This window comes from Macaca fascicularis, chromosome 5 (assembly GCF_037993035.2).
Source record: "Macaca fascicularis isolate 582-1 chromosome 5, T2T-MFA8v1.1".
NCBI lineage: Eukaryota > Metazoa > Chordata > Mammalia > Primates > Cercopithecidae > Macaca > Macaca fascicularis.
Genome location: NC_088379.1, coordinates 80,753,379 through 80,777,662, shown reverse-complemented (window position 1 = coordinate 80,777,662; position 24,284 = coordinate 80,753,379). Strand labels below are relative to the sequence as shown.

General features: G+C 37.6%; 1 protein-coding gene across 6 annotated transcripts in view; it reads right to left on the bottom strand.

The window, feature by feature from the left end:
- SCFD2 (sec1 family domain containing 2) overlaps nt 1–24,284 on the bottom strand; it is a 510,081-nt gene that overhangs the window by 269,504 nt on the left and 216,293 nt on the right. For 5 of the 6 annotated variants that reach the window (XM_045392615.2, XM_065545208.1, XM_005555295.4 and 2 more), the window contains exon 5: nt 14,860–15,109. In XM_045392615.2, the coding sequence (XP_045248550.2) occupies nt 14,860–15,109 (250 nt within the window). Of the gene's footprint in view, nt 1–11,127; nt 11,427–14,859; nt 15,110–24,284 lie in introns of those variants that run through there. The other variant, XM_074040034.1, reaches the window with a different exon arrangement.

Here is a 24,284-nt window from a genome sequence, read left to right as displayed (position 1 = left end):
AAATGAAAAGAAAAAAATAGAGAAAGGGGCTTCATTTTGTAAACACTTCAGTGAAAATTAACACTCCATTTGGGACCAATTCAGTCAGGTGCTAAGGATAGAATAAACAGGCAACACATGAAGGCAGAAAAAGTCGGGCTTCTATGGGAATTACATTCTTGGTTACATTTAAAACTAAATTTTAAAATACGAATCAGTATCAGCATGGTTGCATGCATACATTCTCCTTCTGGCTTTAAAAATGTTAATCTTGCATTCTCACATCGTAAAATAATGTAAGTCAAAGCCTAGGGCCTGTTGCATCTCTTTTAGTATTTTTTCTGCTGCAATTTTAGGCTGAAATGGTTGTAACTAAATGTTTTTCCTCCCATTCAAGATCCTAATGAACCTCATTTGGAAATTAGAGGATCCTTTTTACATTCTGATTAAGGATAAATTTACTTTTATGCAATAATGTCTCCTAGAATGTGGGACATAAACTCAGCACCAACATTGTCAACAACTTCCTTTCCAATGTTAGTTTTAATATCTTAATGTTGACAATATATCCATGTCTTCTTTATTCTAGGCACTATGAACTTAATACACCAACTGCAAAACATATGCAAAACAAAATCGTACCTGATATCTTCACCTGGAAAGCATATATGGGATCAGGCTTTCTATTTATCAATAGACTTTGCACTAAATACATATCAAAATACTAACTGGTTTTCTCTGCGTAGTGAGTTTTATTTTAAATTTTATTCTGTGTTTATTAAAGAGGAAAAGATCACGCTGGAAATCCTGACTTCACCACTATATGATATATCCATGTATCAAAATTAGACTTGTATCCCATACATTTATAAAAATGTTTAAAAAGAACTAAAAGATCTTTCAAGCATTCTAAAATAAAAAAGAATGACTTCTGTAACAAGGAAAAATCCAATTATAAATAACCCATTGTAAAGGAAATTATAAACATAAAGAGAGATATAAATTTCATTCAAATGACAATCCCTGCCCTTCTAAAGCTTATACTTAAAGAATTGTATATAATTACACAGCCACACATGACAGGCACAATTACCATTATTTGAGAGTTGAAGGGCAATCACATGGTGAAAGCAGCTAAGAGTTCTAAGAATTATTTTAGTCAATAGTTGCTCTGAGGCTGTTTTTAAGACACTAGAGGAAATTCCATACAATTATTGTTAGGCATACAAAAAATCTTGAAGCAACTGTTCAGATGTCAGTGACATTTTTATCTCTTTATAAGTAAAATATCAAACTCACTGTGAGAGAAGACAAGATACCTCTATTTTTAAAATACAGAGATATAAACCTGGTTCTTTAACGAATGCTCTTATGGTAGACATATCTAGTTTTTGTATATTGGTATCCCTTCCTTTGTGGAATCACTCCAACTCTCAATCTAAGTGGCAGTTGTGGGACCAGCAATTGCAGTGCTACCCCACTGACCATTTCTTCGAATCCCTTCCCCCATCTCCCCTCTCCCTCTACACACACACAATTATGGCCACATGACTTTGGTTTGGCCAAAGGGTACCCCATCCCCCTGGCAAGTGACTGAAGGCCAGTCAGCTTCCTTTCCTGGGACTGATCTACAACCTCTGGAAGAAAAAACCCTCTTTTTTCATGGGTTGCTATTCTAGAATGACATAAACCAAAACTGGCTGGGGGTGATGAGGGGTTACACAGAGGCAATTGTGATAGGAAAGGATGACGCCAATAACTAAAAGGAAGAACATCTTAGAAGATGCAGAGAATACTGATCATGTTGTTGGGTGCCTGCCCCAACTCTCCTAAATATAGCTCTATCTCTGGCAAATATCTCTATCTAAACCCAAATATAAAAGGCAAACACCAACCAGAAAAAACATATTAGCAAAATATATGACTAAGAATTAATAATTGTAATAATCCAAGTGCTCTGATTTTAAATCATTAAGCATAAAATGAATGATTCAGCAGAAAAAAAGGAAAAAGGCAGTATCAACAAAATGAAATTTATATGTGGACTCTACTTTGCTCTTTATGATTCCAAATTTTCTACAATGAGAATTCATTACTGTAATAATAGATTTAAAAAAAGCTTAAAGGCATTAAAATATAAAATTAAATGTAAGAATGTTCCCTGGGATCAGTATGCAGGATGAATGGCTGGGTATGCAAGGAGTCAGAGATGTCAGACAGAAGGCCATGGGCCAATGGGTGTCCAGGAATAAAGAGGCATCTTTGGAGACATCTAAACAGCACATCAAAGGAAAGAGAAATGGGTTGCAGGGAGGTGCTGCCTACCATGGGGGTGAAGGTGAGTCAATGACTCCACTGCTTCCCTCCTGAGATGACGGTGTGACCCTGAAAAAGACAGATAGTACTGAGGAAGAGCTAATTTGGAAGCGGATGAGGGAGTATATTGATTCAGATAAAAATAAAAAGCATATGAAGCTAGAACCATAGAATGGCAGAGGAAGAAGAGATCTTAGATTTGCATAAAACAAGATTCTCATTTTCTGATGAGTACACTGAGTCTGGAGCAAGCTAAGTGACTTGCAGGTTATACAACTATGGGCATAATTAGGAGTGAAAATTCAGCCTCCTCCCCACTGTGCTCTTTTCAACCACATCACATCATCTCTCCAATTTGATCCATAGCTTTGTGTTCAAGAAAACTACTCTTGTGTTCCATGCATTCCATCTCTTCTCTCTAATGGAGAGTTAACAAGAATCAGTAATAGCTAATCTCTTACACAATTCATTGTGTAATTACAAACAAAATTATTACTGCCAGCATTGTCATAAAAATTGGTGACATGGACAATATGTGTCATGCATTTGTACACAAATAAATACTAGTACAAGAAGATTCATTCCAGTGTCTCAGATAAGAATAATCATTTTTGTGATGTGGCATGGAAAAATTAAGTACTTGAGAAAGCAATTTGTAGTGATCCTTTAATATGTTAGCAAAATTACTTAACTAGTTAGCTACCTCAATAGGAAGCTCTAAGTATCTATCTACATAGTTTGTGATATATATAAACATGTATTAAACATCTTAAACTTCACTGACATAGTGTCTAGGAATATGTGCTATGGGTAACTATTTTAATATGTTGGATAGTAAAACTAAATGTAACGGTTCCAACATTTCTCCTGGGAGTGATTTTGGCAGACATACGTTCTTCGTCAGAGTTTCCAGCAGAAATCTTAGAAATCAAGAGAAAAAATAGATCCTATTATACCAAACAACCTTGCAAAATACAATAGAAAACAAATATTTAAAGCTGTTTTTTTGTTTTGTTTTGTTTTGTTTTGGCAGCCTTGAAATAACAAATCTGAAACACTAGAAATGAAGGTATATTTTGTAATGGAAAAGTCTAATACTGGCATGACACAATAAATGAGAATATTTAAATTAGAAACAAGAGATTAGGTAAAATCCTTTCTGAAATGAGTGTTCCCCCTACTCCTGAGGTTTTCCTTTAGCTGAGTGGGTGAATTTGACAGTCATTGTTTTATACACTTTCACTTACTGTAATGAGCTAAAGTTTTCATTCAAGTGTGGGTGACATGAAAGCTGGTGATGGACGTGTAGAATCATTCTTCTAGTTACCATAGCAACATCCTTGTCATCACCAAGCCAGGAGGTATGATCAAGGTTTAAGGGACAATTCTTCAAGGAAAAGATTTTTGAAATCCTCAAAACTGTCTTTCAATTGGAATAGTGTCCTGGGGAGCAGAAATATGCAGCTATACATATTCTGAAATTTGATGAATTACTGAGGAAAAACTGTGGGATGAGAGAAGAATGCAGAGGTGATAGTAAGGGAAGCATAAGAAGAAAAATTGTTATTAGCTCCTTGTCTTTTACAATTCTCTGTTGGAGGCCGGACACGGTGGCTCATGCCTGTAATCCCAGCACTTTGGGAGGCCGAGGCGGGTGGATCACGAGGTCAGGAGATCGAGACCATCCTGGCTAACACGGTGAACCCCGTCTCTACTGAAAATACAAGAAATTAGCCAGGCGTGGTGGCGGGTGCCTGTAGTCCCAGTTACGCAGGAGGCTGAGGCAGGAGAATGGCATGAACCCAGGAGGTGGAGCTTGCAGTGAGCCCAGATCGCGCCACTGCACTCCAGCCTGGGCGACAGTGCGAGACTCTGTCTCAAAAGCAAACCAAAACAAAACAAAACAAAAAATTCTCTTTTGGGAAGTACTTCATATGTTATAAAGAAGACTCACTTTCTACAAGGTTAGAGAAAATTACTTGGCTAAGTATGAAAAGTGCTTTGTTTGAAAGACAACTTCTCAAACATAATAAACAAAAGATCCATGCCTTGTGCTAATGGAGATGCAAGCTTTTATAATTAAGTGGTAGCCATGAGGAACAATAATAATTTTATATGGTCTACATTAGACCCAGACTTTTCCAACGAAGAGAGATAACATAAACAAATCAGTGCAAATAGATTTTTACTACTGGTTGTAGAATGTGACCTTGTTTTACTATGGATAAGAATACATACATGCTTTCCTTTGGAAACTAGAGCTGAAGGCAGTACCATGAGCTGCCTTCCATAACCCAAGGAAAAACAAATCCTCAACTCCTTCCTCATTCACAGTTGATAAGACTCTGCTCTGTTAGATTTCTAGTGGGGAATGTAAGAGAACCCCAATTGAGAGCTCACTAGACTATGCCTACCTTCCCAGTGTCTTTAAGAACACTGCTTTCCGTTTGTCTGTCAGTGAACATTTAGGTTGTTTCCATAGCTTGACTATTATGAACAGTGTGCTTCAGGGAATACCAGAATGCTAATATCTCTTTGAAACAATGGACTATTATTCAACTTTAAAAAAGAAGAAAATTCTGTAATATGTGACAACATGGATGAACCTTGAGGACATTACACTAAGTGAAATAAGCCAGTCACAGATGGACACCAACTGTGTGATTCCATTTATATGAAGTATAGGCAAATTCATAGAATCAAAGAGTAAAATGATGGTTACCCAGGCCTGGGGTAAGGTGAACTGGGGAGTTGCTTGCTAATCAACGGGCATAAATTTTCAGTTATGCAAGGTGAAAGAGTAGAACTTATTCTACTTATTCTGCTGTGCAACATGGTACCTATGGTTAACGATACTGTATTGTACACTTCAAAACTTGTTAAGAGGGTAGTTCTCATGTTAAGTGTTCTTATCACAATAAAATAAAATTAAAAAAAATAAGAGTGCTTTTTAAACCAGACCTGTCTCTCCTCATTTAACATGGTTGATTTTAAACAAGGTAATGAACAGGTGAGAAAAACAGAGAAGAAAAAATTTAGGAAAGACCTAAAATCAAAACTTTTAAAAAGCTGAAGATAATTTTTAAAAAGTATGGTTCATTATAAAGGTAATTTATACATTTTATATAAAGCAATGTGAAGCTTTTGATTATTCCAATTTGAATAACAGGAATCTCTATACCATTATTTTATGTCAAAGTTTTGGGAATTAAATAGCAAAGGAAGCATAGATATAGATGTAGCTAGAAAAAATACTATCTTGACAGAACATGAGGAGAGCCTCGCAGCTTTCCATAAAACTTACTTTTCACATTCTAGTGTCTTAAAGTCCAAGAACTCAATTAGTGCAATTCCTACCAATGCAGAAGTTCCAGCGTCAGTTCCTCATGCTGGGAAGCTCTTCTCATGGAGTAAATCAGACTTTCTGGCTGGCTTTAGTTTCCAGAGATGTCTGCCTTGTATTTAACCCAAAACTGCCTCTTAGCCTTTTCTGTTCAATAGACAGAGTTCTAATGAGAAGTCTACTTCCATTTAAATGGTAACTTTATAGAATGTATTTGAAAGAAAAATCTATTCTATATCACTAGTAAACTTAAGCCAGATTAAAATATAAACAAATGTAATTTTTTTGTTTTAGTTAAAAGTAATCAAAAAAGGAGATCATAGGGTACTCTCCCTTGCTTTCTGATAAAAGTGCAGCACATCATTTTATCCATCTGGAGATCTTTTAGATTTCTAATAATTTCTAGAGTTAGAGATTCAAAAGCATTCTTCTGTAATCAATGCCTAAGGCCAGGGCTCTAGAATAAAGACTGGAAATTGTTAAGTCCACAAGCTGAATTCTGTCCACCAGTAAGATTTCTTTGATTCATGTAATGTTTTGAATTTAAACCACTTTCTTAAACTTTGGTGATCTCAATTTTTCAAAAATCCAGATTCCTGGTTTCTTGAGAGATTGGAAATATCAGACTCATGCTTCCCTGGCAAAAATAAGAGGATCTCAGGCCAGGCTCACCCCTATAATGCCAGCACTTTGGGAGGCCGAGGCGGGTGGATCACAAGAGGTCGAGATCGAGACCATCCTGGCCAACATGGTGAAACCCCATCTCTACTAAAAATACAAAAAATTAGCTGAGCAAGGTGGTGCGTGCCTGTAGTCTCAGCTACTTGGGAGGCTGAGGCAGGAGAATCACTGGAACCGGGGAGGCAGAGGTTGCAGTGAGCCAAGATCGTGCCACTGCACTGCAGCCTGGCAACAGAGAAAGACTCTGTCTCAAAAAAAAAAAAAAAAAAAAAGAAAAAAAGAGGATCTCTAGTTTGACACAGTCTCCACCACTCCCTATTGCCCATTTTAGTAAGACTATACATCCCTGCCATTTATCATTGCATTTTCACTGTTGTTTTTCCCGAAACCTAACCTACTTTAGTTATTTATATTTCTTGCTAGCCTCTCTAAACATCTGAGTTTGAGATTCCTGTGCTAACCCATGGTTTCAACCATTTTTAAAGTATGAAGACACAATATAATCATGCTTTTGATATCTGTTAATTGAAAAACGGGAAAAAATTATGTAACTTCAGCACTTTAAATAAATTTTATCTTTTATAAATCACAACTGTATCTACAAATATTTGTATATTTATATGTGAAGAGTAATATCTAGTTCATGGATGATACATAAAGCACACATGAAGCAGTGACCCTTTGCACTAAGTCTTATGTTTTCCCAGGGATCCATGAGCCAAAGGTTGGGAATCACTGGTCTAGTAAAAGGAATTCTGGACTGGGAATTGGAAGACACAAACCTTAGTCCTATCCCCTCATTGAACAGGCTATGATTGGTGATGCGAGGCAAGTCAAATAACCTTTTGTGACTTCAATTAACTTTGATGTCCTCATGAACAAAGTGAATAGACTAGATAATTGTTGAGAACATTTCCATCAATAAAACACAATAATATTGTGCCTTATGACTCCTTTTACCTACCATAAAAACCCAGATATCTACAAAACTCCCAAAAAGTATACTTTGATGGATTAAAGGAAAGAATAAATGGAAAACCTGAAAATACAATGAAAACTAACTCTACCATTTCCAGATTTAGACACAATACCATATTTTCTGTACCAAACCATGTTTGAAAAACTAGTAGTATATCTGCAAATAAATTCTGCCAAAGAGAAGTTTGTATTACAGATACATTTCACTTGAATTCAGATATTTGGGCTACATTATTAGACATGCAAGTTTATGGAAATGAGCACACAACTACTAAGAGTCAGAGTCAAAACCAGAACCTAGATCCAATTGACTCCAAATCCTGTGTGTTCTATTACCACTGCCCAGGGTTTCGATGCTGAGAGAGCTTAGACTAATTCTAGGTACATAAATGTGGTCAATAAATACTGATAATCTGAGAATATTTATGATATAAGTCCAGTGATACAGCACACAATAGATCATTATTTCAGTATATACTGTAAAAAATTTTAATATTATAACTGTAATATTAAAACACTGGACATCACTCCAACTCACAGTATCTTGCCTTAGAATTTCCTCTGTCGGAGAAGTCTGTAATTGTAGCAAATACAATTTTCCTACCTAATGTACATTCTCACCTTCTATCTTCTAACAGAATCCTTACTTTGTTTATGACAAATATACACCCAGTTAAAATATGCACTCAACATATTATCTTGCAGTCAGAGGTTGCCATGAAACCCAGATCTAGCCAAGGATGCAAGTCTTCTGAGTGGGGCTTTCAAGAAAGCTATTGCTTTCCTAATAAAAAAGGACAGATTTGGCTAGTATATGCCTTTTACCTTCATCCTTCCTCACTTCTTGCCCAAAGCATGGATACTTCTCCCAGGAGAAGTGCCCAGCTCATGACCATGATGATAAAAACCATACCTAGGACAGTGAAGAAGGAAGTCAGAAAGAGCATGAATTCTGCCTGGACTTCTTGCTTAGAAAAATAAACCCCAGTCGTTATGCTAATATGGTAAATTTTTCATTGCATACAACTGGGTATCCTAATGCATACAAAGGTATTGTAATTGATAATCAAATCAAATTATCAACAGTAAAATAAGAGTTTGATAAATGTAAATTACAGTTATTAGGGTATTATCATGCCTCTGTCATGAACCACTGCATTTTTAGATACTTAGAGTTATTCATTCTCTAGTTTTACACTAAGCCTAAACAGATCTAGCCCTTGTTGACCTGGACTTTAAAGATACTATAGAAATACACGGAAAATCAATGAATAATAATGTGAGTAAATCAATGAGTAATAACAAAACATGTTTAGCAAAACAAATTTTTCCAAAGTAGTTTTTTGTGTCAAAAAATAATATTAAAGTCTTGTTTTCCTTTGTTTCCTGATTCAGAGCCTTCTGATCAATATACCCTAAAGCACTGGTTTGCTCCTAATAGGTCAGAGGTGTGCCAAGCTGCTGCTTCACCTCAGTCCACAGGTCAACTGGGTAGGACCTAGACTGGCCAGAGCCCCCAGGGCTGGTTGCCTTTGATCACAAGAGTCTCGTCCACTTACCTCAATATATTATGCAAACATTCTCATTGTCTATGTGCACATGATAAGAAAAGGCTAGGGAAGCACTACCCTATATGACAGCTAGATGCTAGCAAAATCATAATGGTGGTGGGAGAAAAATAGCCTATTTATAATACTAGATGGACCAAACATTAGTTAACACACATAACATCATTTTATTCTCAGCAAAATCAAGAATGGTCAATAGGGCAGTTATGTTTATATCAAGGTTCAAGGATGGATGATTTGCCCGCTAACACTCACTGCTGAAAAACAGCAGAGCCCAGACTTTCAAATCAAGAATTCTACATCAAAACACTATATTTTTTTTGATATACCTCTCATATGATGACATTCCAAGTTTACACAGATCTTTAAAAATAGTGTTTTGATTTCATTCTGTGAAGAAAATTCAAACAGTTTTCTTTGTTTTCTCTTATGACTGCCATGCAAACACTAATGTATATGGAAACTGATACTCTCCTTGAACTTAGCAGGACTGAGAAAGCGTAACACTAATCAACATACTTGGCTGTACCGATTTTCTTTTTACAGTTTCCTACCCTCGAAAAGCAGAGAGCCAACCCTTGTTATTTTGTGTGAGTAGAAAAGTGAATTTTTGCCCATCACTCTAGAAATCTCTCCAAAAGTATCTATTAAAAAGTGAACAGAATAAAAGTAAAATAGTATGCTACCATTGAGCATGCTTAAATTTTTGTTTTGTTTTGCTTCGTTTTGTCAGATTTTTTTTTTTTTTTTTTTTTTGAGACAGAGTCTCGCTTAGTCGCCCAGGCTGGAGTGCAATGGCGCGATCTCGGCTCACTGCAAGCTCCGCCTCCCGGGTTCACGCCATTCTCCTGCCTCAGCCTCCCGAGTAGCTGGGACTACAGGCGCCCGCCGCCTCGCCCGGCTAATTTTTTGCATTTTTAGTAGAGACGGGGTTTCACCGTGTTAGCCAGGATGGTCTCGATCTCCTGACCTCGTGATCCGCCCGCCTCGGCCTCCCAAAGTGCTGGGATTACAGGCGTGAGCCACCGTGCCCGGCTTGTCAGATATTTTTATTGCCTTTCCATACAAGGGAAGAATCTAGAGAAATGAAAGAAACTGTCGAAAGTAAACTACATATTTAACAGATAAAAGAAAACATAAATTTTAATCCACAGGGCAATCACTGTCAAGAGATATTATCGAAATAAACAAAGTTTAAGTTTCTTAGCCTTGTTTTAGAAAGCTGGGCAACCAACAGATTTTAAAGGCTAGAAGTAATACTTTAATTTATTTATAACAACGCAGAAACAAAGAGGATACATTCATAAAAATAGGGAGGTATGGCAAGATCTATAAGTAGCTAATATAGACAGATTAAAGGGCATAGGCAATATCTAACGTATTAACCAGAATATTAATTCTCTGTTCAAAAAACAAGAACATAATGGGATGGTTGAGCATGCATGGTATAAAATGATATATGTAAGCAAACATGAGTTACAGAATATAATGCATGAAACGGTAACCAGAGGTGAGCAGGTTTAGAATATCACGTTTAAAGACGTGGGCTACAGATCCAGAATACCTGGGCTCAATTCCAGGCTCTACTGTTTATCAGTTGGGTGACGTTAGCACGCTTAAATTTTTAGTATACAAAAATGGTTACTTTCTTGATCCTATGAACAGTTAAGATGATAATGCAGGGTAGATAATCATACACCCAAAAGATGCAATCCTGAACTCCCTAATACTTAATGTTGAAATCCTAAAAGATCAGAACCTCTAAAGCTAAAATCCTAAACACTGCAATCCTAAAAGTATAATTCTGGAAAAAAAAGTTTTTAATCTTTAAAGATATTTACATTTTTAAAAGGTGATTTATTTGATAAACAACATGACAGAACACTCCAAAAGCCACTTTACACAATAAAACAGCCAATAATAATATCTATTTTTGCAAGCATAAACACTCAGGTATAATAATAACAGTCAGAGGGGTATAACAGTTAAGATGAGAGGAACTATATTTATAGAGAAATAGGGTCAAAAAGGGAAATGTATAAACATATATCTCTCTAATTGGTAATTGCACACACCCAGCTTTATATAATTGCAATCATCTGAATTACCATGATGAACAACCTATGTCTTTTGACAAGATTGATTAAAAACCATGATGGCTCAGACAGGAAAAAAAAAAAAAAAAAAAAAAAAAAAAAAAAAAAAAAACGAGTCACCACCCACAAGAGCCAAGATTTTGAGAAAATTTGTCTTTCACAAGTGCAGATGTATGAAAAGGACACCTCTTCATTTATTGAGGAAGTTTCGATGTTTTTATATACATGCACAATGCTTACACACAAAGTCAATGTTGTGATAATGTAGTTCTGTGGAGTCAAATGTGAAAACAAACAAACAAACATTAAATGAGTTAGAATTCTTTGAAAGTCTCTACTCATTTTATATCTCCAATTTATACTGGATGTTGGTAACACGGCTCAGGCTGAAGAAGCCTCAGGATTCTGGGGATCAATGATGTAAGTTCTGGAGTCTGAAGTCCAGCAAGCCTGGAGTTCTGATGTCTAAGGCAGCAAAAGAAAAGTATGTCCTAGCTCTCAGAGACAGACCATTTTGCTTTCTGTATTATTATAGTTCTATCCCGGCCCCAGTTGCTTGGATGGTGCCCACCAACACTGAGGGGCAGCTCTTCACCTAATCCACTCAGGCTCACACACTAATTTCCTCTGTAAACACCTTCACAGACACACCCAAAATAATGTCTTACCAGATGTCTAGGAATTCTTTAATATAGTCAAGTTGACAAGTAAAATTAAGTCCACAAGTCCAACCCATGTCAACTTGGCAACCATGCACATCTTCTTAAACCATACTTAATTTCCAAATAAAGACAATAACAAGATAATAGTTCCACCATACATGATTCAACTATCCTGTGTTTGTGATTTTCAGGATTTTAGGTGTTAGGAACTTAGGCTTTAGGGATTTTGATCTTTCAGATATCAACACTTGGAATTGGTGTTCAGAAATGCGTCTTTTAGGATTATCCAAATCTGTAAAACTAAAGCACTGTATGTAGAACTGTCATTCGATTGTTAATCGATTCCTTATTTTCAATAATTCTTTTTAACCAAATTTTCATCAACCACAAAATGTGCATGAGGCAAAAAATAAATTTAGACACTCAGTAACAAGAAAACCAAAACTATACATCAGAATAACATGAGTGCAAACCTTATGCCAACTTGCCAACAGCAAACTGTAGGCAAGTTCACTGTAAAAGCCAGGTTAACCTAGTTCCACCACACACAAAGCACATTTGGAAGGCAATTCAGTTCTTTCAATGTGTACTGGGATATCCTTTCCTAATCTACAAGACCGAGTCAGAGTCACCACTGCCCCAACACTATGCTATTACTTTTTATCCAGAGATGTAAATCAATAATCATTTCAGCAGCTAACTGAAAACATAAACCCTTCTTTTTAGTACATTTTTGATTTCTTGACATACTTAGTAAGAGATATATCTATACTGGCCAAGAAATAAAGTCCTGCTTGTCTTCACAAAGGCTGAAAAAATGTGTGTGTGTGTTCCAGTGGTAAGTTTGAATATGTCAAATTTAAGTAATACCTTCTTTATCCTGTTTAAAGTGTATATCCAAAGTTAATCTAAGCAGCAATTTGTACTTAGTATTATGTCTCTAAAATTTAAAAATATGCTAAAATTTCCATAAACTCTTATTTTTTAATCTTTAATCTCTGAGTTTACAAATTTTCCTAATATTAGTATGAATGCACAGAAGTATTTTAAAAGCAAGAACATGCATATTCTAAGCAACCATAAATAGAGAAACTAATTAAAAAATGAAGTGCTGGGCCAATGAACACCTTGAGTGAATATCAAATGAATACTCTTACTGCATGATTTCAGTTCCAAAAGTACCATAGCAACATACAAATGTTAGAAAAAGCTATCCAAATAACCTCGGTTAAAACATGTCATCTCGTTAACCTGTTTCTGAAATTATGCTTCTTAGGAATAATTTTAATTAAATTCTCCTAGCATTCAAATTTACTTTGAATCCCAGCACGCTTCCAAGCACTGTATAAATCATATTAAAACTTTCTAAGTTGAAATTTATTTATGGCCAAACAAACACATGCAATCACATACAGTGTTATACTTAATGAAACGGCATTAAGTTTTTCTTAAATGGATTTTAAGTTGGCAAACAGGTTTTATACTAAGCAAGAAAACATTTCGTTTCTGTGGCAACTTCATTCAATTTCCGTCTTGACAGGGTTTCATTTTCTATAACCAACCAAAAGAAAGGTCAGCAGTGGGCACAAAGCAAAGTTCACATGCACGGGAGACTAATGCTTAACAGCGGCACATCCTGCTCCCGAGAAGTCTGGACACTCCTCCCAGAGAGGCCCAACAGAGGACAAGAGGAAAAGATGGAGGATATATAAGCTGCCTCCGCTGCAACTTCCTGAATGAAGAAGTCTTCAAACACCTAAACACACCCACACATGCACACACACACACACCAGCAAATGAATGGAAATTTGGTACATTTTTAAAGTGCTCACATTTCATACGGAACTTTTAATAACTTCTTACTTTCAGATAGACACAGGTTCAATCCATACTCATGGAAATTAGCTTTACACAAAATATAAATAATAATATTGAATTTGATACAAAATAACACGAATGCCTTCATGAGTTATATTGCAGTTATTATTGGAAGTGAAGGTAGTTAGATTTTATGATGTTTAATCATATTTCCCTAAAATTAGCAGAACCTACTTTACTGGGATGTTTAGGTATTATTCTGGATAATACTAATTAATTCAAATTCAAAATAAAATAAGAAAAGTTAAAATATAAGGCTGGGCATGGTGGTTCACAGTCATAATCTCAGCACTTTGAGAGGCCAAGGAGAGAGGATTGCTTGAGCCCAGGAGTTTGAGACCAGCCTGGGCAACATAGTGAGACTCCATCTCTATTTAATTTAAAAAAAAACCACACACACACGTAATATATGTGTGTATATATATGTGTGTGTATATAAGTATATATGCTATATATACACACACCTGTTTATACATGGACTTATATATTATATATATACACACACACATATATATACAGGACTTATATGTATATATATACACAGGTATATATAAATTGGAAATTGGAATATATATATATTATATATATATATAAAACACTACTGAAAATGGCCATTTCCAATCCTATAATACTGTGTAACATCTCAAATAAACAGTTTTTAAAGTCTGAAATGACAATCTCACAGAGAATATATCAATAAAAACTCTTTGAATAGGATGTACTACATTGTATTTTTCCTTACAGATTATACGCTCTGTATTTTGCTATTTTAACAAGGTCTTGGCTCTAAGGAATATTAATTCTGACAAGCAATTAGAAGGGAGGCCATGTCACTACCATGCCATTGCGGAAAAATACTGCAGTGGAAACCTCTAACCCTATAGGCCAGGGGTCCCCAACCCCGGGCTGCAGACAGGTACCCGTCCGTGGCCTGTTAGGAATCGGGCACAGCAGGAGGTGTGCAGTGGGCAAGCAAGTATTACTGTCTGAGCTCTGCCTTCTGTCAGATCAGTAGCAGCATTCGATTCTCATAGGAGTATGAACCCTACTGTGAACTGCACATGTGAGGGATCTAGGTTGCATGCTCCTTATGAGACTCCAACTAATGCCCGATGATGTGAGGTGGAACAGTTTCATCGTGACACCATGCACCTCCATCCCTGTCCCCTGATGGCTGCCCTTGGTGCCAAAAATGTTGGGGACTGTTGCTATAGGCTGGCTAGCATTCATCAGGCCTCATGAAATTCCAAACAACTCCAGTGAAGATGGTTACCTCCTCTTCCCAAAACAGTATTTATTTTGAAACCTGTTTTGTGTATTAGTGATGTTTATGTCCCATATCTTTGTTAGACACTCACCTGTAATTTTTTGCAGCAAAGGTGACAATTCAGATTCCTCACAGAAGACCTGAGCCAATGCTTTCTTGACTTTTTCTTCTGCTTCACCCAGGTCTTTGTCTACTGTGAGCTCTCCAGTGACAGAATAAATATATATGAGAAGGATCAGCAGTTCCTCAGGGCTGTAGTCCTCATTGGTTCTCTGGGTTACAGGCTTAATCATGGGCAACAGCTGATTTAACACAACGGACATTGTTGACTCCCCAATACTCTAAAATAAAAAATGACATGAAAATATGTCAATCTTCTACAAAGATATAATTTATGGACTACATTAGTCTAATGATAGCTTTCAAACAAGTCTGTATGTGATATTTACTGACTGCATTGCTTTTTATTTGCGTGTTTCTTGTCCTGAAGAGAATACTACAAGTAGTTTGGCATTAGAGTTTTTGTTTTGAAAGTCCTAATTTATAAAATGCCTTGTCACGTTGTAGGTTCCATTAAATCATCTTAATATTGCTTAAACAAATAGGAGTCCATTAATTTTAAAGAAAAAAAAATGTAAGTACTTCAGATACTTGAAATTTTTTTAAAGAGATGTGGTATATTTGTAAGATAATATTACTTAACAAAAAAACAAACATGACAACATCTATATATCCAAATGAATGCTGACACTGCTTCAAAGGAATCACCTCGGATTTTCCAGCATATTCTTTATAATAGTCTCTATATCAGCAAATATTAGCCAGAATACTTTTTAAAACAACAAAAAGTCACTTTCTGCTAAATCTGATGAATAAAATATGGAATCAAACAGGGTAATGTCACTTAGGATTCAAAATTTCTCTGAGTGAGTCAGTAGATAACTCGCATTAAATTTTTAAAAATGCCTTTAGCTCTTCCACAACTTCTTGAGCGATATTTAGCAGAGGATTTCAAAATTCTTTGAATGTGATAATAGCACTGTATTACTGGAGAAACTGTATTATGTACAGAAACTGTACATATTTCTATCATAAATTCCGAGATTTTTGGTGAATACAGAAATCTTCATCTTAAATAATACGATTTAATTCTTCTTAAAATATAAAATAAACCTATAAAATAAAACTCTACACTTTGTATTTACATTCAAATCAGGGGCCAAATTAACACAACTTGCAACTTTCATTAACCATTCATTGAGCACCTACTATGTTGTAGGCACTAGTCTAGGAATACAGCAGTGCACAGAACAAATTCCCTGCTTTCATAGAGTTTACATTGTAGTTAGAGAAAACAATTAAAAAGCAAAAGAAGTAAAACATAAACGGCAGCCCACCCTTATCTATGGTTTTGCTTTCCATGGTTTCACTTACCTGTGGTCCAAAAATATTACATACAATAAGATGTTTTGAGAGAGAGAGAGAGACCCCATTCCTATAACTTTTAGTATTGTATATTATTAGAACTGTTCTAATTTTTATTAGTTATTGTTAATCTCTTACTGTGCCTAATTTACAAATTAAACTTTATCATAGGTATGTATAGAAAAAAACACAGTATATACAGGATTCAGGACTATGCATAGTTTCAGGAATCTACTGACAGTCTTGGGTCTTGGAACATATCCCATGCAGATAAGCAAGCAGGGACTACTGTAGTATATTAGAGTGGTAAGTGCTATAAAGAAAAATAAAGCAGGAAGGGAAACACATCTTAGGATGTGCGTCTGTGTGTATGAATATGCACACACAGTTTGGGGCTGCAGTGAGCTATGATTGTGTCAGTGCACTCTAGCCTGCGCAACAGAGCAAGACCCTGTCTCTAAAAAAAGTTCTTTTTAATGCTCAAAGAAGAAAAGCTTTATTGTGGATACAGTTTATGTAGGAAAAGTCGTGTTAAAAGGAAATATTAGAATAAAGAAATACCAGTAGAAACTCTTTCTCTTTTTGAAGAGAAAGTTAACAGCAAACAGCTCAATGTTGTTCTGTGCTGAAATGATTACCCAAAATGGGCTTTTCTAGTCAAGCCATTTCCACACCTGGAAAAATTTGGATAGATCATCTCAAGGTTAAGGTTCATGATTATATTTCATACACAAAAAACAGCTGTTACCATTTATTTCCACTAAAAATCTTGGATGTTCACAATGTACCATAGAAAAATAAAATGTTCAGTCCTTGGAACGGATGAGGTAAAAATGGAAAAGAACAGAATAGAGATTTTATTGTCACATGGTGACAAGACACAATTTACCAAGTGTGAACACACACATGCTTCCAAAGGACCAGGGGGCCGAAAGTTTTGAAGACATCCTATGGCTGCCCTACAGCTTCAGGACTCTCTAGAGCAGGGGTGTCCAACCTTTTGGCTTCCCTAGGCCACACTGAAAGAAGAACTGTCTTGAGCCACACATAAAATACACTACCATTAACGATAGCTGATGAGTTTTTTTAAAATTGCAAAACAATCTCATAATGTTTTAAGAAAGTTTATCAATTCCTTTTGGGCTGCCGCATTCAAAGCCATCCTGGGCCACATGCAGCCCATGGATCATGGGTTGGGCAAACTCGCTCTAGAGGAACCTTCAAATGTTTCTTTGCTTTATAAGCTGCCCAAAGTAATTTAAAAGAGTCCTGTGGTTGGCCTGTTAAAAGAAGGTCATGAAGGTTGCAGCTTTCATTTTTGCTGTTTACTCTATCACTAACTCCTTGGATGACAATAAACAGATTCTTTCATTGCTTTATGTCCCATTTCTAGAAACCAGGTGTATACATAAAGCATCTATTCTACAGGAGCCCTCTGGGTCTCCCCCCAGAGCAACATGATTTTTTAAAATATAGTTACAAAAAGTTTATATAGTTACAAAACAGAATAGAATAATCATCATGATCAGTTGTAAAGATTCATTCACTAACATCTGGCCTTCAGAGCTTAATTTTCAAGTCATTGGTCTATGATATGTGCAAAAGAATAAAATCTCTCATTAGTTATACCCTATCAGTATTCTGTTGTACATACCAATTTCTAAAATTACATTCTAAATCTGTTTCATGCATCCCAAGAAGCCTATAACTGATCTGAATACAAAGTCAGGAATATTGACCAATCTTAAAGAGCCATCAGAGATGGTGGAATAAAGAGATTCTAGTTCAAAGAAGCTAGATTCCAACACCGATTGTTCCTCTAATTCCTTAACTTCTCAGGATCTCTTCTTTCTAAACTGACATGATCTGACCAGAGGATGGCTGGGCAATAAGTCATGTTATGCCCAGGTCTCCATTTTCACTTTCTTCCCCTTTTCCTTTTTTAAAAACTCTACCATTGTTGTGAAGGCAGGAATTCATACTCTTACTGCTGGCTACTTAGCAAAACGTAAATGCTCAAAAAAGACCAGGTGTGGTGGCGCATGCCTATAATTCCAGTACTTTGGGACGCCAATAGGGGAGGACCACTTGAGGCCAGGAGTTTGAGAACAGCCTGGGCAACATAGCAAGACTCCAGTCTCTACATAAAATAAAAAACTAGCTGAGCATGGTGGCATGTGCCTGCAGTCCCAGCTACTCAAGAGGCTGAGGCAGAAGGATCGCTTGAACCCAGAAGTTTGGGGCTGCAGTGAGTTATGATTGTGCCAGTGCACTCTGGCCTGTGCAACAGAGCAAGACTGAATGCAATTGTAGTATCCTGGATGGGCTCTTGGAATAGAAAAAGGACTTTAGGGAAAAATTAATGAAATCTGAATGAAGTCTGGAGTTTATAGTTAATGTACCCATGCTAGTTTCTTATATTTGATAAATGCACCACAGTAATATAAGATTCTAACAATAAGGTGAAGAATATATGGAAACTCTCTGTACTATCTTGGGAACTTTTCTGTAAATCTAAGCTGTTCTAAAATAAAATGCTTAGGGAAGGTAAAGGAGGGAGAAGGAAGGGGAAAAGAAGAAAGGAAGGGGAAGGGAGGGCAGGGATGAGAAATAAAGACTTCATGGTCAGGAAGAACTCCTCACAACCTGAGCCATCAGCCAAGATAAGGGACTGACCCAAGAAGCCGTAAAGTCTCCATCAATGGCAAAGACAGGCAGGGTGGTCATCTGCCGAAGATGAAGCAATGAGAACCCTCTGCCGCTCTGGCTTGGAAGGTAAGCTAGACTAGACCTTCTTAGTGCTATCCATAAAAGCATGGTTCTAAACTGAATGTTTATACATTTTCTGCTCTTCTCTATTCTTAGAATGGAACTTTGATAATAAGGAAGAAAAAAAATCAGTGACTCCATAGATTGAAAATGTTTTAAAGGCAGAAGACAGAATCTCAAGAGGATTAATAATAAGGATGTGGGAATAAGATAATACGCTTGGGTTTCAATCCAGGTTGTACCACTTACTAGCTGTATGACCTTGGGCAAATTATTTACCTTCTCCAAGTCTCAATTTCCTCATTTGTAAAATGGAAACAATACCATAAATGCCTGAATATTAGGCAATCCTATATCACAGCCATCCGTGTGCATAACATTGGGACAATTGGTTAAACTACTTTGTGGTTTCAAATGACATAATCCCCACAATAGGGTAGTCCTCGTAAAGACTCAAATATAAAGTGATGCCCTATTTTCTGAGGGCTAATTTGGGGAAAGTACTTTACCTGATTTAGGAATATATAATCATAGCTTTTGCCTCATTAGGTTGTTCTGAAGATGTAACATTAGAAATGAATTACACAACACAATGCCTGGCACACAGCCTCCAGTAAATACAAATTATTACTACCACGACTCCCACCTACTACCCCACAGGCTCCTTTCTTAGAACTGATTAAGATGGTTGGAAAGAGAATTAGACCTTCTAAGAAGAGGAAATTGGTAGTCTCAAAGGAGGGAGGGGAAGCCTGCAAATACTGGGTTTGAAATCACATCTTGGAACTTAACTGCAACAGTCAGTGAAAGGTCAAAGGCAATATAAACATTATTAAACACTCCCATTTAAAAAGGACACGCACAGCAAACCAAATCCAAGACCGAAAGAAAAAAGGCTTCCTTACAAAGTACTGAGATTAAGTTTCTCATTTGTTTTGATATAAATGGGCTTACTAGTAGGAGGTAGAAGACTGAAGCTGTGTCTACAGTGACAAAACCTTTTGTTTATCTGAAGTCTGGGGCTCCTGTTATTCTTGAATGAGTCCTCAGTCACTATGTGCAAAAGGCACTCTGTAAAATATGTGTTTTCTTTAAAAAAGCTGATCTTTTTGGTTCAATTAAAACGCCACTGCAAAGTCAGAGTTTGTCTCTGTACTGGCTACCTTGGCAGGCATGAGGAGCAAACAGGCTTTATTCCACGTGGCTGCAGAGCAGGCCAGGCTGGCTGTACACCTGCTCTTCTGTGGTGCACAGCCTGAAGACACTCAGTAAAACTCCAAATCATGCTAAGCTTCTGCTGGAGAACCCATCTCTGCAACTCATTGTGTTAGTTCATTTGTGTTGCTATGAAGGAATACCTGAGGCTTGGTACTTTATGAGGAAAAGAGATTTATTTGACTCACAGTTCTGCAGGTTGTACAAGCATGGTGTTAGTATCTGCTTGGCTTCTGGTAAGGCCCCAGGAATCTCCAATCACAAAGGAAGGTAAAGGGGGTACTCAGCACATCACATGATGAGAGAGAGCAAGAAAGAAGTGGGAAGGTACCACATTCTTTTAAACAACCAGATCTTTTATGAACTCAAAGCAAGAACTCACGTGTTACCATGAAGAGGGCACCAAGCTATTCATAATGGATCTACCCCCATAACCCAAACATCTCCCACCAGGCCCCACCTCCAACACTGGGGATCACATTTCGGTTTTTTTGTTATTATTATTTTTGACAAACCAGACTTTACTAAAATTTCTGTTCATCAGATGTAACTAATAAGGCAGTAAAAGGTAAATCCAGTCTCCAACATACACAAAAAACTTCAAAAAATCAGTACAAAGTATACCAAAGCTTGAGACTTCATGAGAGAGGATATCCAAATACCATTAGGCACATATACATGTACTCAGCATCATTAATCAACAGGAAAATGCGAGCTAAATTCACAGTAAATCCATATCATACTAACTGGAATGGCTAAGTGAAAAAAAGAATTAAAAAAGAACCTTCCAATATCAAATGTAGGCAAGGATGTGGAGTCACTAAACCCCTCATACATTGCTACAAGGAGTGAATACTGACATAAACACTATTAAACCTGTTTTGTGACATCATTAAAGCTGAACACAAGAATTTCTGATGAAGCCGAAACTTCACTCTTAGGTACAAGGGTTTCAACATGAGGTTTGGAGAGGGCAAATATCCAAATATCATTCCATCCATGGCCTCCTCAAATCTCATGTCCTTCTCACAATAAAAAATCAGTCATCCCCTCCCAATAGTCCCCCACGGTCTTGACTCATTCCAGAATCAACTCAAAAATCCAAAGTCTCATCATAGACTCAGAGTAAGTTCCTTTCACTTACGAGCCTGAAAAATCAAAAAAAGCTATTTACTTCCAAGATACAATAATGGTATAGAAATTAGGTAGACGTTCCCATTCCAAAAGGGAGGAATCAGCCAAAAAAAAGGGGCAACAGACCCTACACAACTCTAAAATCCAGCAGGGCAGACATTAAACGTTAATGCCCCCCCCAAAAAAATCTTTGACTCTATGTCTCACATCCTGGGCACACTGGTGTGAGAAGTAGGCTCCCAAGGCTTTGGACAGCCCTGCCCTTGTGGCTTTGAAGGGTGCAACCACCAAGGTTGCTCTCATGGGTCAGAGCTCAGTGTCTGCAGCTTTTCCAAGCTCAGGATGCAAGCTGCCAGTGGCTCTACCATTCTGGGGTCTGGAGGATGGTGGCCTCCTTCCCACAAAGCTCATCTCGAAAGTGTCTCAGTGTGGAATCTGTGTGGGGGCACCACACTCACATTTCCCCTCCACACTGCCTTAGTAGAGTCTCTCTTCAGGGGCTCCACCTCTTCAACAGGTTTCTACCTGGACATCCAGGCTTTCCAATACATCTTCTGAAATCTAAGGGGAAGCTGCCCAGCCTGCTTCACTCATGCACTCTGAGTGCCTACAGTCTTAAAACCATGTAAAACCTGGCAAAGCTTATGGATTGTGCCCTCCAGAGCTGCAACTAGAATAGTATCTGGGGCCCTTTACAGCTGGAGTCACAGCTGGAGCTGGAGTGGCCAGGATCCTGGGAGCAGTGTCCTGAGGCTGCATAGGGCAGTAGGGCCTCAGATCTGGCCCCTGAAACTATTGTTTCCTCCTACACCTCTGGGCCTGTAATGGGAGGGGCTGCAAAGGAGATTTCAGAAATGCTTTCAAGGCCATTTTCTCATTGTTTTGGATATTAGCACTTGGATTCCTTTTAGTCATGTAAAATCTCTCTAGTAAGTTGTTGCTCCACAGTCTGCTTGTATTCCTCTCCTGAAAATGCTCTTTCCATCTCTACTACATGGCCAGATTGTGACTTTTCCAAATTTTTATGCTTTGCTTCCCTTTTAAATATAAATTCCAATTTTAAGGAATTTTTTTGCTCCTATATCTGGTCATAGGTTGTTAGAAGCAGCCATATCACATCATGAATGTTTTGCTGCTTAGAAATTTCTTCTGCCAGAAACTCTAAGTCATCTTGCATAACATGAGTGACCATCACTCCAATTCTCAATAACTTTCTCATTTCCAATTGAGACCTCATCAGCCTGGGCCATCACTGTCCATATTTCTATCAGCATTTTGGTCACAACTATTGAACCACTCTCTAATAAGCTCCAAACTTTCCCTCATCTTCCTCTTTTCTTCTGAGCTCTCCAAACTCTTCCAGCCTCTGCCCATTCCCAAGTTCCAAATCCACTTCCACATTCTCAAGTATTTTTATAGCAATACCCCATTCCTGGTGCCAATTTTCTGTGTTAGGTTGTTTGCATTGCTATAAAGGAATACCTGAGACTGGGTAATTTATAAAGAAAAGAGGTTAATTTTGCTCACAGTTCTGCAGGCTGTACAAGCATGGCACAAGCATCTGCTCAGCTTCTGGTAAGGTCTCAGGAAGCTTTACAATCATGGTAGAAGGCAAAGCGTGAGCTGGCATATCACATGGTGAAAGAGAATGGAGGTCAGGGGAGCAGGTAGCATACTCTTTTAAACAACCAGATCTCACATAAACTCTGAGCAAGAACTCACTCACTACTGTGAGGAGGGCCCCTAGCAATCAAGAGAGATCTGCCCTCATGATCCAAATATCTCCCACCAGGCCCCACCTCCAACACTGAGAATCACATTTCAACATGAGATTTGGAGGGGACAAATATCCAAACTATATCATCCTCCCAACTTCAGCCAAGTCATGGTGTGTGCAGGCACATAGGATGTTGCCAGTGGGAGCCTGACAGAGTGCCCAAAGGAGCCCACATCCTAGTCCCTGGAATCTGTGACTGTGGTACTTTACACAGCAAAAGGGACTTTGCAGATGTGACGAAGGTTGCAGATCTTCAGATGGGAAGATTACCTACATTATCTGGGTGGGGCCAATCTAATTATATGAGTGCTTAAAAGTTGAGGACTTTTCCTGGCTGTGCTGAAAGAGAGATGTAATGATGAAGAATCAGAGAGATTCAACATTGCTGGCTTTGAAGATGGAAGAAGGAGGTCATGAGCCATGGAATGCTGGGGGCCTGTGGAAGCTGGAAAGAGCAAGGAAACAAATTATTTCCTAGAGCCTCCAGAAAGAGAGGCAACCCTGATGATATCTTGATGTTAATCCAGTAAGACCTGCTGAACAGTAAGAGAACAAATCCGTGTTGTGTTAAGCCACTAAATTTGTGGTAATTTGCTACAGCAGCAATAGAAAATTAATACAAGTGGTTGATGTAAGGTAGGGCCTGAGAAGTTCTGCATCAGGGAACACAACTCAGGCAGAGAATCTGGTACATGGCGGTAGGATGCTGTGGTTTGAATGTTTGTCCCCTCCAAAACTCAAGCTGAAATTTAACTGCTATTGTTACAGTACTAAGAAGTGGGACCTTTAAGAGATAATTAGGCCATAAGGGCTCTACCCTCATGGGTGGGATTGGTGCAGTTACAAAGCAGCAATTTCAGCCATCTCTTGCTCTCTCAACCTTTCCACCTTTCTGTAAGAGATAATGCAACGAAAAGGCCTCACCAAACACCAGCACCTTGATATTGGACTTCCCAGCCTCCAGAACAATGAGCCAATAAATTTCTAGTTGTTATAAAGTACCCAGTCTCAGGTATTGTTATAGCAGCACAAAACAGGCTAAGACACAGGGCTCAATACACACTTGCTGAATGATTAAATGAACAAGCAATAACATGCATGAATAGGCAATTCAGCTGTATCCATTCCATCTGTACCACTAGGGATCCAGTGCACGTCTTCAGGGACGTGATAGAGAGGAAAGGCACAGAGACACA